This window comes from Temnothorax longispinosus, chromosome 8, assembly GCF_030848805.1.
Source record: "Temnothorax longispinosus isolate EJ_2023e chromosome 8, Tlon_JGU_v1, whole genome shotgun sequence".
Lineage (NCBI taxonomy): Eukaryota > Metazoa > Arthropoda > Insecta > Hymenoptera > Formicidae > Temnothorax > Temnothorax longispinosus.
The window spans coordinates 9,903,260-9,917,033 of NC_092365.1; the positions used below are offsets into that span (position 1 = coordinate 9,903,260).

The window sequence follows — 13,774 nt, forward strand, 5'->3', positions numbered from 1 at the left end:
ACATGATAATGTGAAGGCAGTAAAATCGGATGTTTTTGTGAAAGGGGGATGTTTGCATTTTGCAGCCTGCCGCCGACACGGAGCAATTTTGACTCATCGATTATAGGATTTAAGGTGGCCAGTTTTGTGCCCTTCACTCTTTCTGAATTCGAAATACGATTGATTTCGTCCGAAAAATGCGCCCTTTGAATCAATCTTAGTACCCGCTGTTCGGATTCTATGATTTCTTGTACAGAAAGTGCACCCTTATTTCGATTTGAGAGTAGCATTCGCAAACAATATGCGATGGTACGAATTAACTTCGTATAAGAAGAAAATCTTTTGAAAATATCATCTGAAATAATCTGTGACGCTAGACAAACAGTTTTCTTTAAGCCGGGTAATTCCATGATGGAAGTTTCGAGAGAGATTGGCCAATTCGCTTCGGACTGACTAAGCCATGATGGACCGTTGAACCAAGATTTGTTTTTCAAAAATTCTCGCGGAAGTTGACCTCGCGACAGCGCGTCGGCTGGGTTATGTTCCGATTTAACGTGTTGCCATTTGACATCTTTACAAACTTCTTGAATCTCCTTGACACGATTTGCTTCGAACGTTTTGAGCATGCTCGGAGATTTTTTTAACCAATGTAAAACGATCATGGAATCTGTCCAAAAAATGAACTTATCAGGTTCGAAAGTAAACGCTATCTTTGCTTCGCGATATAATCGTGCTAGTGTAAGCGCTCCATTCAATTCAAGTCGAGGCATTGTCATGTCCTTAATAGGAGCGACGCGCGCTTTAGCGCAACACAGACGCACAAGTATATCTCCCCGCTTGTTACGAGATCGTATGTATAAACAGGCTCCATAACCGAACTTACTCGCGTCGCAAAAACCGTGAACTTGAATTTCGATAGGCTCATCGACCGTCAAACGTCGATCAATAGCTAAATGATCAATTAGATCAAGCTGATTTACGAATGATGACCATGAGGAATATAACGCGCTGGGTACTGACTCATCCCACGAAATTTTGGCCTTCCAACATTCTTGCATTAAAACCTTGGAAGTTAGAATAATCGGACCGATTAATCCGAGGGGATCGAAAATCTTGGCAATTTCCGAAAGAATGCGACGTTTAGTTACTCGATCAGATAGTTGAATAGGTTTGACTGTATAAAGTAATTCATCTCGACATGCGTTCCAAGAAATGCCTAACGTGTTCAAAATTGGATTTTCATTGATAAGAAACTCGACATCTACGTTTCTTTCATTCAAATTTTCAAGAGCTCGCGGATGATTTGATGCCCACTGTCTTATATTGAAACCACCGCGTTTTAGAATCTCGATAGTTTCATCTCGAATCTGTATGAGCTTCTTTAAAGTTTCTGCCCCGGTTATAAGATTGTCTACGTAAAAATCAATTCGACGGAAATTTAGAAAAATGGTTATCATTTAAAAATACGTTCATAACAATGATCGATTCGTTACAAGATATTACAGATTTACAAAAGTTCTTGTATTTGAAAGATTCGTTACGAGACGACGCTCTGAATAAGATCTCAATTTACGACGTGAGCGGGGAAAATTATAAAAATGCGTGGAAACTTCTCAACGATTCATACGAGAGAAAACGAATTCTAATCGCGAAACATCTCGACGCGATTATTGATCTGTCAGTACCGGGTAAAGCTACACATAAAGATTTGACAAAGCTCGTTGATGACATGCGACAACACGTAAACATGCTCGCATCGTTAGGAGTGCATCCGGATCAGCATTTATTAATTCGGATAATAGAACGGGCTTTGCCAACAAACTTTCGGACGAAGTGGGAAGAAACTCTTAGTTTAGATGTTTCGCCGACTCTCGAGCAATTGTATGTACAAGTTTATTTCTGAGACTGCATTCCGCATTTTCACGCTTGAGCAAGACGCGTCGCGTTCTAAATTTGGAGTCAGCAATAAGCGACAATTCTCTAAAGGGGAGTCATCTTCGTTTAAAAAGCGCAAAGATGATGTAGGTGCACACGCTTTAGTTACTAATACGCCTTCGAACTGTCTTTTTTGCAAAAAGGAAAAACATTCGATTTTTAAATGTCTTGAGTTCATTAAACTGACGATACCACGCAGATGGGATTTCGTTAAAAAATCTAAGCTTTGTCAAAATTGTCTTCGATCGCATACTGGCAATTGTAGTTGGTCGCATTGTAAAATGTGCAATAAATATCACAACACTCTTTTGCATAATCCGACTTCCAAATCCTTTTCTACAAACCAGGGATTTCCCAAGGTCGAGTCCGCGAATTCTGCAACTCAGGCAACGATATCGCAGCCCAAAGTGGAATGACAGAGACCACTCGTTTTTGAAGTATTTTCGCGAAATTTACAATCGCAATTAATGATGAGCGCAGTAATTCGTATTAAAAATGCTCACGGTAATTTTATCCAGTGTCGCGCCTTATTAGATACTTGTGCAACGGCTCATTTTGTAACGCAAGATTTTATTCAAAGGGTAAAATTACCCGTACACCCATGTTCCGTTCAGATCGGTGCGATTAACGATATGCACACAACATCAAACGGTACAGTTGAATTGGTCATTCATTCAATCAACAACGACTTCAAGAAAAAACTTTCATTTTTAATAATTCCAAAAATCGCAGATAGAATTCCAGACGAAGTATTTCCACGCGAATTGATTAACATACCAGCTAACTTAAAACTAGCGGATCCTCATTTTCATTTACCGCGTTCAGTCGACATGATCATCGGTTCTGGAGCGACCTTATCCTTACTTTCAATCGGACAAATTAATCTCTCACGAGAATTAAAAATTCCAAAAAAATCACACATCATCTGAGAACTACAAAGAATACTTTTCAGGGTGTAACCGATTTTTTAGACCTTTTTTCTTTAGTTTGTAGCTATGTAAGCAAAAAATTTTGATTTTTTGGACTACTCTTAGTTTTTCGCTGTTTTCAGGCCTTAGAATTTATTTGAGACGAATTTTATCGTATGCATCTTGTTGTGGACGAAATTTGCAACAAAAAAGGACCCTTGTATTTTTTTCGTACGACGAACGCTGATTTTTTTATTGACGCGCAAAGTTATCCAATATTGCGTACAGGTCAGATAACGCTTGTTTTACACTAAAATAATTATTTTTTATTAAAATTTACGTAATTTTTCGCATTATTATTAAACCATATTGCAAAGCCGTTTTCAACACATTCTCTCATGTTTACTTATTTATTAATAAATTGTTTATTTAAAAATTATTATAAACAATTAGAAAAACATATTATATTCGTTGTACTCGTCGTCTTATTTCAACTCAAAAAATGTTTTTAAAAAATTTATTCATGTTATTTATAACATTTATTCAAACATACAGTGCATCTTTTGACTATTTTTCGCACCATCTCTGAGCCAATGGTGCGTTTTTTGTGGTTTTTCCAGTAGGCCTAATCCACAAGCATTGAATATATGTCCTTTCTATGTGATAATTATTTTGACATTCCTTGGATACTAAAATTATCCAACACGCAGATGTTGATGAATATTAACATTTGCCTCAAGATCGTCAAAAAGTCGTACGTTTTTCAGTAAATTCGGGGGTTTTTTTTTTTTAAGGAAAATGGAAAATGCTATTTTTCCATCGTAAAAAAAATATGCCATTTTTCCCTTGTTGGAAAATTGCGCTCATGGTGTCACAGCCAGTAAAAGCATGAGCGAAAGGAATTTTCTCTTTCCTTGCTGCGTTTCCTTCTGATGAACACACGATATATAGCGTTTTTTTTCGCCCATGTTTGAAAAAATGTATATTTAAATCCGAAAAGTTGAAAATCATCTAAATGAAAGACTGTCAATGTTGCCTGTCAATGTATAACGTTTCGAGTGAATAGTCCACGTTTCTGAGCATTGCATTGTATTAATCGTGAGCAGTTTGTATATTTGTGAATTTAAAAAGTTGTATTAATTGCGAGGAAAGTTAACTTATGAAGACAAACATGTCTAACGAGTGTTTTATTTGCAATGAGAGCCTGTTAAAAGAAACTGTAGTTACAGCAAAACGTCGAGCAATCAACACCTTTATAACGAATAGTAAGAGGCGTAAAGACAATAAGTGGTTGGTTTTGCAGAATTTAGACGAAATCCGCATTCATGACAAGTGTCGGAAATCATACAGTTCGGAATTGAGAACTCTTCGTATCGAGAAAAATCCGACGCGATATTCTCAAGCTGGACCATCTCGACGATCGAGCAGTCCTAAAAAATTTAATTTCGAATCGAACTGTTTCTTTTGCGACAAACAATGTAGAGACTATAGATGTAAAGACGATAGAACGAGACGACTTGTTTCGGCCGACAGCATTCAGCTGAGAATTCAAGAGACCGCACGAAAACGAAATGACCAATGGGCCCATGATGTACTCAGTAGAATTGAAGGAGTACATTCATTAAAAGAAGTTGGTGGTCGGTACCATACTAACTGTAATATACGCTTCTCGCACATTCCTACGGGGAATTCTGCACGAAAGCCACCAATAACTGACTTAGAGACTGCTTTTGAAAACGTTTGCCATTACATCGAAGAAAATGATGAATGTCAATTCACATTGACCGAATTACTGGATGAAATGAAGGAGTACAAGCCTAAACCAGAGACATTGAAATCGAAATTACTGAAAAGATATGGAGAAAAGATAATGATTCATGAGAAAAATGGCAGACCGACACTTATATGCTTTCGTGGTAATGACTATGATGCTTTAATCGATTCTTGGTACACCAACAAGGAGAAAACTGAACAAGGAGAGCGCTTACGAATTGTTAGGGCAGCAGCTGCAATTGTCAGAGACGACATAAGGAAACAATTCTATGATACAAGATCATATCCATCTCCTCACCAATTTCTTGACAACGCAGTGGACGATGTTCCGGAATCTTTGCAATTATTTTTAAGTGAAGTTATGCTGAAAGGAAAAAGAGGCAACGAGGAAAGCTTGGAAAGGAAAAAGGACAGCATAGCACATGCTATCATTTCTGTGACAAGGCCCAGGTCGTTTCTGTCATCGATTCAAATTGGCGTTGGTGTTTTCTTGCATCGTAAATTTGGCTCAAAATTATTGATCGATACTCTTTCCAATTTAGGACTGTGTGCATCATATAACAATGTAACGCTCTTTGAAGCCTCTGCAGTTGTAAATTCTGAAGTACTGATTAAAGAGCACGCATTTAGTCAATATGTTTTTGACAACGCTGACCACAATGTTTGTACATTAGATGGCCTCAATACATTCCACAGCATGGGTGGCATTTGTTGTGTTACTCCAAAGGATAGCTTAGAAATACAAGGACGGATTGAAAAATTGAAAGCCATGCCATCTGCTGCAATTTTGGCATCGCAAGCAAAAATTAAGATTAAACATTATGGAAATAATAGTGGATCTGGATTGAAAAATCTTATCTTTAAAGAACTGGAACAAGATGGTTTACAAGAACCTGAGCACCTTCCTCTTACGTATGCGCTCCACGTAATTGCAAAATCTTTTGGAGTAGATAATCTCCCTAGTTGGAAAGGCTATATCGAGGCTATTGCGACAAACATAGAGTACGATGTCTCTCGTGTTTTGTGTTTGCCGTTTGTCAATCTTCCTCCATCAAGCAAGGATGCCATTAATACAGTGCTGTTTTATGCAGCTTCAGAATGTCAAAAAAGAAGGCAAAAAACTTGCTTTGTCACTTTCGATCAGCCACTCTACATTAAAGCCAGAGAAATCATCGCTGAGGGAGATGAAAAATTAGCAAATGTTGTCGTTAGATTGGGAGGATTTCATTTGCTTATGTCTTACCTTGGAGGACTGGGAACCATAATGGAAGCCAGCGGACTGAGCGAATTATGGTCCACGGTGTATGCATCCGTTTCTGTTGAAAAAATGCTCTCAGGACACGCTTTCGCGCGTGCCCTGAGAGCTCATTTGCTAACATACCAGGCATTAGGCACTATGATTGTCCGAGGTATGACAAACATCGATGAAAGCGTTCGTGAATATGTCATCGAATTCTTCAGTAACTGTGACGCTGAGCCACCAACGGCAGAAACTATAAAAAATGATACACGTTTATTTGACTTAGCAATCCGATTGAAGGATGAAATGGATGTAGTGAGGAAAAGAGGACGCACAGCGCAACTTTGGATGCAGTATATGGACTGCATAAATGTCATCAAGTTATACATTGAGGCGGAGCGTTTAGGAAACTGGCATTTGCACTTGCGGTGTATTCGTGAAATGCTGCCTATTTTCCACGCATCAGGTCATTTGGCATACGCTAAATCCGCCCAGTTATACCTCCAGGACATGTCAAATCTCGAACAATTCATGACAGTAAACGAATACCAAAAATTCACGGAAAGTAGTTATTTTACTATCCGAAGATCCGACAAAATGACTTCGGGAAATTGGACGGATATGACTATAGAGCAGACGATTATGCGCCTTTTGAAGTCTGAAGGAGGAGTTACACATGGACGTGGAATATCCGACAGCGTTCTAGCCAGATGGATCCTTGCTATGCCGACAGCCTATGAGGTTATTGACCAAATAGAGACGTTTTCCGGAGTGAGATCGACCACAGGTGAACAACACGTCGATTTGCGATCGAGTCGCATCAAAAGAGACGTGGAAGATTGCTCGCGCCTGATAGAATGGCTGGAACTACATGATCCATTCCCCATATGCGATGAACTGAGATCGATATCCACTGGTTTGGTTGGAGGGCCCAAAATTAATTGCGACAAAGCATTTGAAATAGGAACAACTGCAATGAAGTCGATGGTAGGGATTAGTCTGTCAGATTTAAAATTGAAACGTTCAAACCGAGTCCAGACTTTAGCTATTGTGAAACGAGGTGTAGAAATCCATGGAGAAGTTGTCACTGTCAATACGACCTTACTTTTCCAACGAATAGTTGTATTGCTGAGTGGCAATGAGGAAGCGACACGTGATGCATTTCGCTACGAATTGGCACCTTTTCCGTTATTTTTATTCGATGATCAAGGCTTTATGAGAAAATCGAAGAAATCCGATTTATATAAATCGTTAACACCAATGGCAGCCGATCAATTCACTTTGACTGGAAGCAGAGTAATTATTGATGGTGGATTTTTATTGCATCGAGTAGTATGGTCGCTGGGGAATACGTATACCGACATATTCAAAACCTATGAGGCTTACATTCGGAAGCATTATGGTTTCAATTGCATTGTGGTTTTTGATGGATATGGAGACGATTCCTTAGGTGCAAAAAATTATGAGAGGATGAGACGAACGAACAAAAACTTTGGAGCTGATGTGACATTCACAGAGGATATGGTGGCAACCATGAATCAAGCAAAATTTCTGAGCAATGACAAGAACAAAAGTAGACTGATCAAATATCTCTCGAAACACCTTGAAACCGCTGGCATTGCCGTCAAGCAAGCAGATCATGATGCTGATCGTTTAATTGTCACCACAGCTATTGCCGAGAGTATCCAGCATGATAAAGTCGTAATCGTGGGTGAAGATGTCGACCTTGCCGTTCTCATGATTGGATTAACACCTGTGGATCGAAATATACATTTTTTCAAACAAGGGCGAGGAAAAACAATAGATGTCGTGTATTCATCAGAAGGAAACGCAGCAAAGAAAGAGATAATTCTTTTTGCTCATGCTTTTACTGGCTGTGACACCACGAGCGCAATTTTCCAACGAGGAAAAAATAGCATTTTCCATCTCCTAAAAAAAAAACCAAATTTACTAAAAGATATACGAGTTTTTTACGATTTTGAGGCTTCAGGACAATCTATCGATGATGCAGGAGAACGTCTGATGTTGGCATTATATGGAGCATCAATTGAAGATACCTATCTTGATAATTATCGTTTCAAGCGTTTCCAAACATCAGTTGCTCGAGCTAAGCTGGAGGTTCGTCTTGCTCAGCTGCCACCGACACTGGCAGCAGCTTCACAACATTTCCGTAGAGTATATTTTCAAGTGCAAGAGTGGCTCGGCGACAATGAATTTTCAATTCTGGATTGGGGATGGAAATATAAAAATTCTACGTTGATGCCAGTAATGACAAAATCAAAGCCCGCTCCAGAATCATTACTAAGAAATATCTCGTGTAAATGCACAGGGTCTTGTGGGAAGGCATGTGGCTGTCGACGACTCGGCTTACAATGCTCCCAAATCTGTTTGTCTTGTCAAGGAATGTCTTGCACGAATCGAATGGCAATTGACCTTGGAAACGATGAAGTGGACAAAATAGATGATCCTAACTACGAAGAATTTGAGATCTTCCCCGGACACCAAGATCAAGAAGCTGAGCAAAACGAGGTAGAAAAGGACGAAAGTGACATAGAAGATATCGTAATGCAAGCTGAGCCTATGGATACTGAGAATTGAAATAATTATTCAAGACGCGGATGTTAATTTTCATCAACATCTGCGTGTTGGATAGTTTTAGTATCCAAGGAATATCCAAATGATTATCACATCAAAAGAACATATTTTCAATGCTTGTGGATTAGGCCTACTGGGGAAACCACAGAAAAAAAAACGCACCATTGACTTTACCTCAGAGGTGGTGTGGAAAATAGTCAAAAGATGCACTGTCTGTATGTTTGAATAAATGTTATAAATAATATGAATAAATTTTTTAAAAACATTTTTTGAGTTGATATGAGACAACGAGTACAACGATTATAACATGTTTTTTTAATTGTTTATAATAATTTTTAAATAAACAATTTGTTAATAAATAAGTAAACATGAGAGAATGTGTTGAAAACGGCTTTGCAATATGGTTCAATAATAATGCGAAAAATTACGTAAATTTTAATAAAAAATAATTATTTTAGTGTAAAACAAGCGTTATCCGACCTATGCGCAATATTAGATAACTTTGCACGTCAATAAAAAAATCAGCGTTCGTCGTACGAAGAAAATACAAGGGTCCTTTTTTGTTGCAAATTTCGTCCACAACAAGATGCATACGATAAAATTCGTCTCAAATAAATTCTAAGGTCTGAAAACAGCGAAAAACTAAGAGTAGTCAAAAAAATCAAAATTTTTTGCTTACATAGCTACAAACTAAAGAAAAAGGGTCTAAAAAATCGGTTACACCCTGAAAAGTATTCTTTGTAGTTCTCAGATGATGTGTGATTTTTTGGGAATTTTTAATTCCATTTTAAATGACTGAAAAAAATCACCGACGCAATATTAAAAAAACGATGAAATCGAGGGTTTTCGAGATCCGAGTCTCGGACTTTGACGGCGCGTGCAAGCTAAACGACTAACTTGACGATAAATGTTGTTCAGATCATTATTGTAGATAATTTTACGCTCTACAAAAAAGGTACGTATAGTTAGTTACCCTATCTTGCTTAGTTTTCGAGATATTTGAGAAAAAATAAAAAAAATTGCGTTTTTTGTTGATAATATTGTTAATAACTTTTTAATGCGCATGCGCATTGCGAAGCAAAATCAATCCCACTTACAGCACCTTAAATCAAAGCGATTCATGGTGGTTGCAACCTGAAAAGAGTAATTGGAAGGTTCGATGTCTAATATGACTGGCCTATAATTGAAATATTCTTAATTCGCACAAAATTTATTTAAATAATTTATTTAAATAAAATATATGTATATCCCGGAGTTCTGCATAAGTGTATCGTTCCATAACGATTAGTAAGAGATTGTAAAAAACACCAAGACACCATTTACTTTCAACTCTGCAACGTAAACAACCCACGACCCTTTGCCCGCACGAACAAAGCGTCGTCTCTACAATACACGGAGTAAGCGTGGAGTAAGGAGTAAGAGTAGGCAGGTGTAAGCATTATAGCCTGTTGCGTTCTGATTGGCCGAGCGTAAGTGTAAGAGTAAGAGTAAGAAACAAAATTAATTTATTTCGCTTACGCCCTTACGCCAGCTCTCTTAAACCGAAAATAGCCCTCTTACGCCTACTCTTACTCCTTACTCCACGCTTACTCCGTGTATTGTAGACGACACTAAAAACTGTGTTTAATAATTTTTTGAAGTTAGTGGCGCTACTACGGTACGCCATCTTATTAAATTTTGTTAAATATGTATCAACTACGTGTTTGATACATTCATACACTATATAATATGCGCGGTATACTTGCTATGTATTATATAGGGGAGATCGGGGCAAAGTCGTCACTATTTTCTTGGTGCCGATTTTTAACAACAAAATAAATAATTTTATAAAATGTGGTATACCCCGTTGTAAAGAGTAAACTCTTGGCTAAAAAATTTATACGGACATTATAGGGCAGTCATTTGACATCAGATAACACGAACCAGAGCATTACATCGCACTTTGAAAGATATTTTAACAAATATATACAACTATTTTTACACCTTGACTACACAATCTTGACAAAACAACGAAGCAACAATTCTTATGGACCGGATCCGATTTATTCTCGCCTCCTAACGAGGAATTAATTATGTTAATTTGCTCGCTGACGACCTCCGTTTTTACCTTTGACTTCATAGATGCAACGACAATATCCCTGTGTGTATTTATCAAGCCTTCGAACGGTGATGTGGCTCTGTAGGTTAAGAATTTTATATGGTTAGTTAGGAATTACATTGCGTAGGTTAAGAATTTTATATGGTTAGTTAGGAATTACATTGCGATTATTCTACGGCTGAAGAAGACTCGGTGAAGTCGAAACGTTCCGTTGTTTACATATATGTGATTAATAATTATAAAAATTAACATCCATTATTGCTCGATTATTGGCCTTTTTCTTTAAGTATAACTTTATATAGTTATATATGGTCTTATATACTAGTATATTATTATGTGTGATCATATAAAAGTATATTTATAAGGTTAAAAATAATCATATATAAATCTATACTCTATAATAGATCTATCCATATAAACATGTATAACTATTATAAATATTCTTCTAGTATATTATTTTACTTGACAATATCAAATTAATATGAGATATACAATATTATTTCTAGTTTTAGTTTACACAATTGCGTTTTAAGTCCGACAAAGTCCATATTGGCACGCGCAGTGCCAAAAAAACTGAACATGTATTTAATAATAATTGCTATTGTGAAATATTATTAAGCATCAAGATCCGTTTCGACCGAAAACGGCACTTCTCATTGCTTATGTTATTTTAAGTTTTCTTTTTTTTTAATTTTGCATAAAATACTTAATTTTTTTAATTGACATATTAATTTTTATAAAATATTTTCGTTAACAGTGAAATTACCTGTAATAATTTGTGAAAAAACTGTTATATAATATATATTATAGTTTTTATAAACAAGTATATTAACCCTCAGGGTACGGACTGGGTTAGCGTAACCCGAGCGAATTTTGAAAGTAGCGCCATTTCAAAGGTATCTTCAGACAATTTTCAAATGTATCTTTGTTTAAACAAATAATGTAATAAATCTGTCAACGCCATTGTATTTTTGAGAAAATTTCCAATAAAAAAAAATTGTTTCAATTGACAAATTACAGCCCGATATACAGTCAATCAAAGTGGCCGGGTTAGACTAACCCATGTCCGTACGGAACGTAACTTTTTTATAGTCCGTACCCTGAGGGTTAATCGTATTTTGCAAACATACCTTATAGTTTAAACTGAAAATAATATAATCGTATATGAAATTATATAGTCATATAAGATTATATATGATCAGATCAGAATATTGCATCTCAAAGTATCCGATAGATGGCATTTGATGTGATCTGTTTCTCGTATTTAAAATTTAACAAACAGTGTTATAAGAACGATACACAACGCGACACAATTTTTGTATCAGTTATATCGTGGAGTCCACTCTTATAATAAAGTGACACGCTTAAAAAATAACATTTGAATATATATAACAATTTTCTAAAACTTATTTAAATATATACCAGGTCTGTAAATATGAAACCGGAATTTGTCCTAGATAGCCCTAGCTGTCAATGTAGTTACCGTCAAACCGCGTCATTGGCGCTAGATGTCCTTGTTGACATCTGACAAAGATTTTCAACTTACAATAATACAAGATTCATACAACAGCATAGTTTGTAATAGCGTTGAACATGTCGAATTTTGTGCCTGGAAGCTACGATTTGCGGACAGCATTAATTTTCTGTTACCATTTGAAGAAAACTGCTGCAGAATCGCATCGAATGCTTGTCGAAGCTTACGATGAGCATGCTCTTGGTAAATCACAGTGCTTTGAGTGGTTTAAAAAATTCAAACGTGGCGATTTTGACATGAGAAATAAAGAACGTGGAAGACCACCGAAAAAGTTTGAAGACAGCGAATTGCAAGCATTGTTGGATGAGGATGACGCTCAAACGCAACAACAACTCGCGGATCAATTAAATGTGACACGAGAAGCCGTCTCCATACGTTTGAAAGCCATGGGAAAGATCCAGAAGATGGGAAAATGGGTTCCACATGAACTGAATGAAAGACAGCAGGAAAACCGAAAAATCACTTGCGAAATGCTGCTCGCCAGGTACAAAAGAAAGTAATTTCTCCATCGAATTGTGACGCGATGAAAAGTAGATATTGGTACCAGGTGTTGTTGCGTTTGAGCGTCATCCTCATCCAACAATGCTTGCAATTCGCTGTCTTCAAACTTTTTCGGTGGTCTTCCACGTTTTTCGTTTCTTACGTCAAAATCGCCACGTTTGAATTTTTTAAACCACTCAAAGCATTGTGATTTACCAAGAGCATGCTCACCGTAAGCTTCGACAAGCATTCGATGCAATTCTGCAGCAGTTTTCTTCAAATGATAACAGAAAATCAATGCTGTCCGCAAATCGTAGCTTCCAGGCACAAAATTCGACATGTTCAACGCTATTACAAACTATGCTGTTGTATGAATCTTGTATTGTTGTGAGTTGAAAATCTTTGTCAGATGTCAACAAGAACATCTAGCGCCAATGACGCGGTTTGACGGTAAATACATTGACAGCTAGGGCTATCTAGGGCAAATTCCGGTTTCATATTTACAGACCTGGTATGTCCTCGTATATAATCTTATATAATCATATATGACCATATAAACTTTTATCAGGCCAAAATTCATATATAAGGTCGCTTCTTATATGAGCATATAAGACATAAGAGATATTTTTTATTTGTTCTTATATAATCTTATATAATCATATATGACCATATAGGATCTTATCCGGCCAAAATTCATATATGAGCATATAAGACCGCTTCTTATATGAACATATAAGACATTATAAGGGTTTTTTTGCCCGAAAAATTATTTGTTTTGTTGTTAAAAATCGGCACCGAAAAAATAGTGACGACTTCGCGCCGGTCTCCCCTACGTATTTAGACATATTTCATACCTATTGTATTAAATACGTATTTAACACATTATATTTTATATGAAATAAAATGCAATGAAAATGCGATATACTTACGTATTTAATATATTGTAACGATGCTCCCCTCAGATGCATCGAACTCCCGACCAGCCGGATGCCGCCCGACCGACCATCTGTCGGACGAAAACAGGGCGCGGTGCGCCCACATTTTTTAATCGCTCATAAAATTGTGTGCGCGAGCAATTAGCGCCTTGCGGGCACCGATATTCTCCTCGGAGCTCCGACCAGCGCCTACGGGAGCCGATCTTCGCCGAGTGCGAGAGCGCGGCCGAAACCGTGATTCCGCACCGCTCCGCTCGGCGGCTGCGGCTCGCACGAAGATTGGCTACCCCCACCGAA

At 37.3% G+C, this 13,774-nt stretch overlaps 1 protein-coding gene across 1 annotated transcript; it reads left to right on the forward strand.

Annotated features, from left to right (window-relative positions):
- The first annotated feature begins 25 nt into the window (after nucleotides 1-25).
- LOC139817823 (uncharacterized) lies at nucleotides 26-12,168 on the forward strand. Its single transcript, XM_071786113.1, has 2 exons — nucleotides 26-10,613; nucleotides 10,656-12,168. The coding sequence occupies exon 1, from the start codon at nucleotides 3,982-3,984 to the stop codon at nucleotides 8,431-8,433; it is 4,452 nt and encodes a 1,483-aa protein (XP_071642214.1). The 5' UTR covers nucleotides 26-3,981; the 3' UTR covers nucleotides 8,434-10,613; nucleotides 10,656-12,168.
- The last annotated feature ends 1,606 nt before the right edge of the window (nucleotides 12,169-13,774 follow it).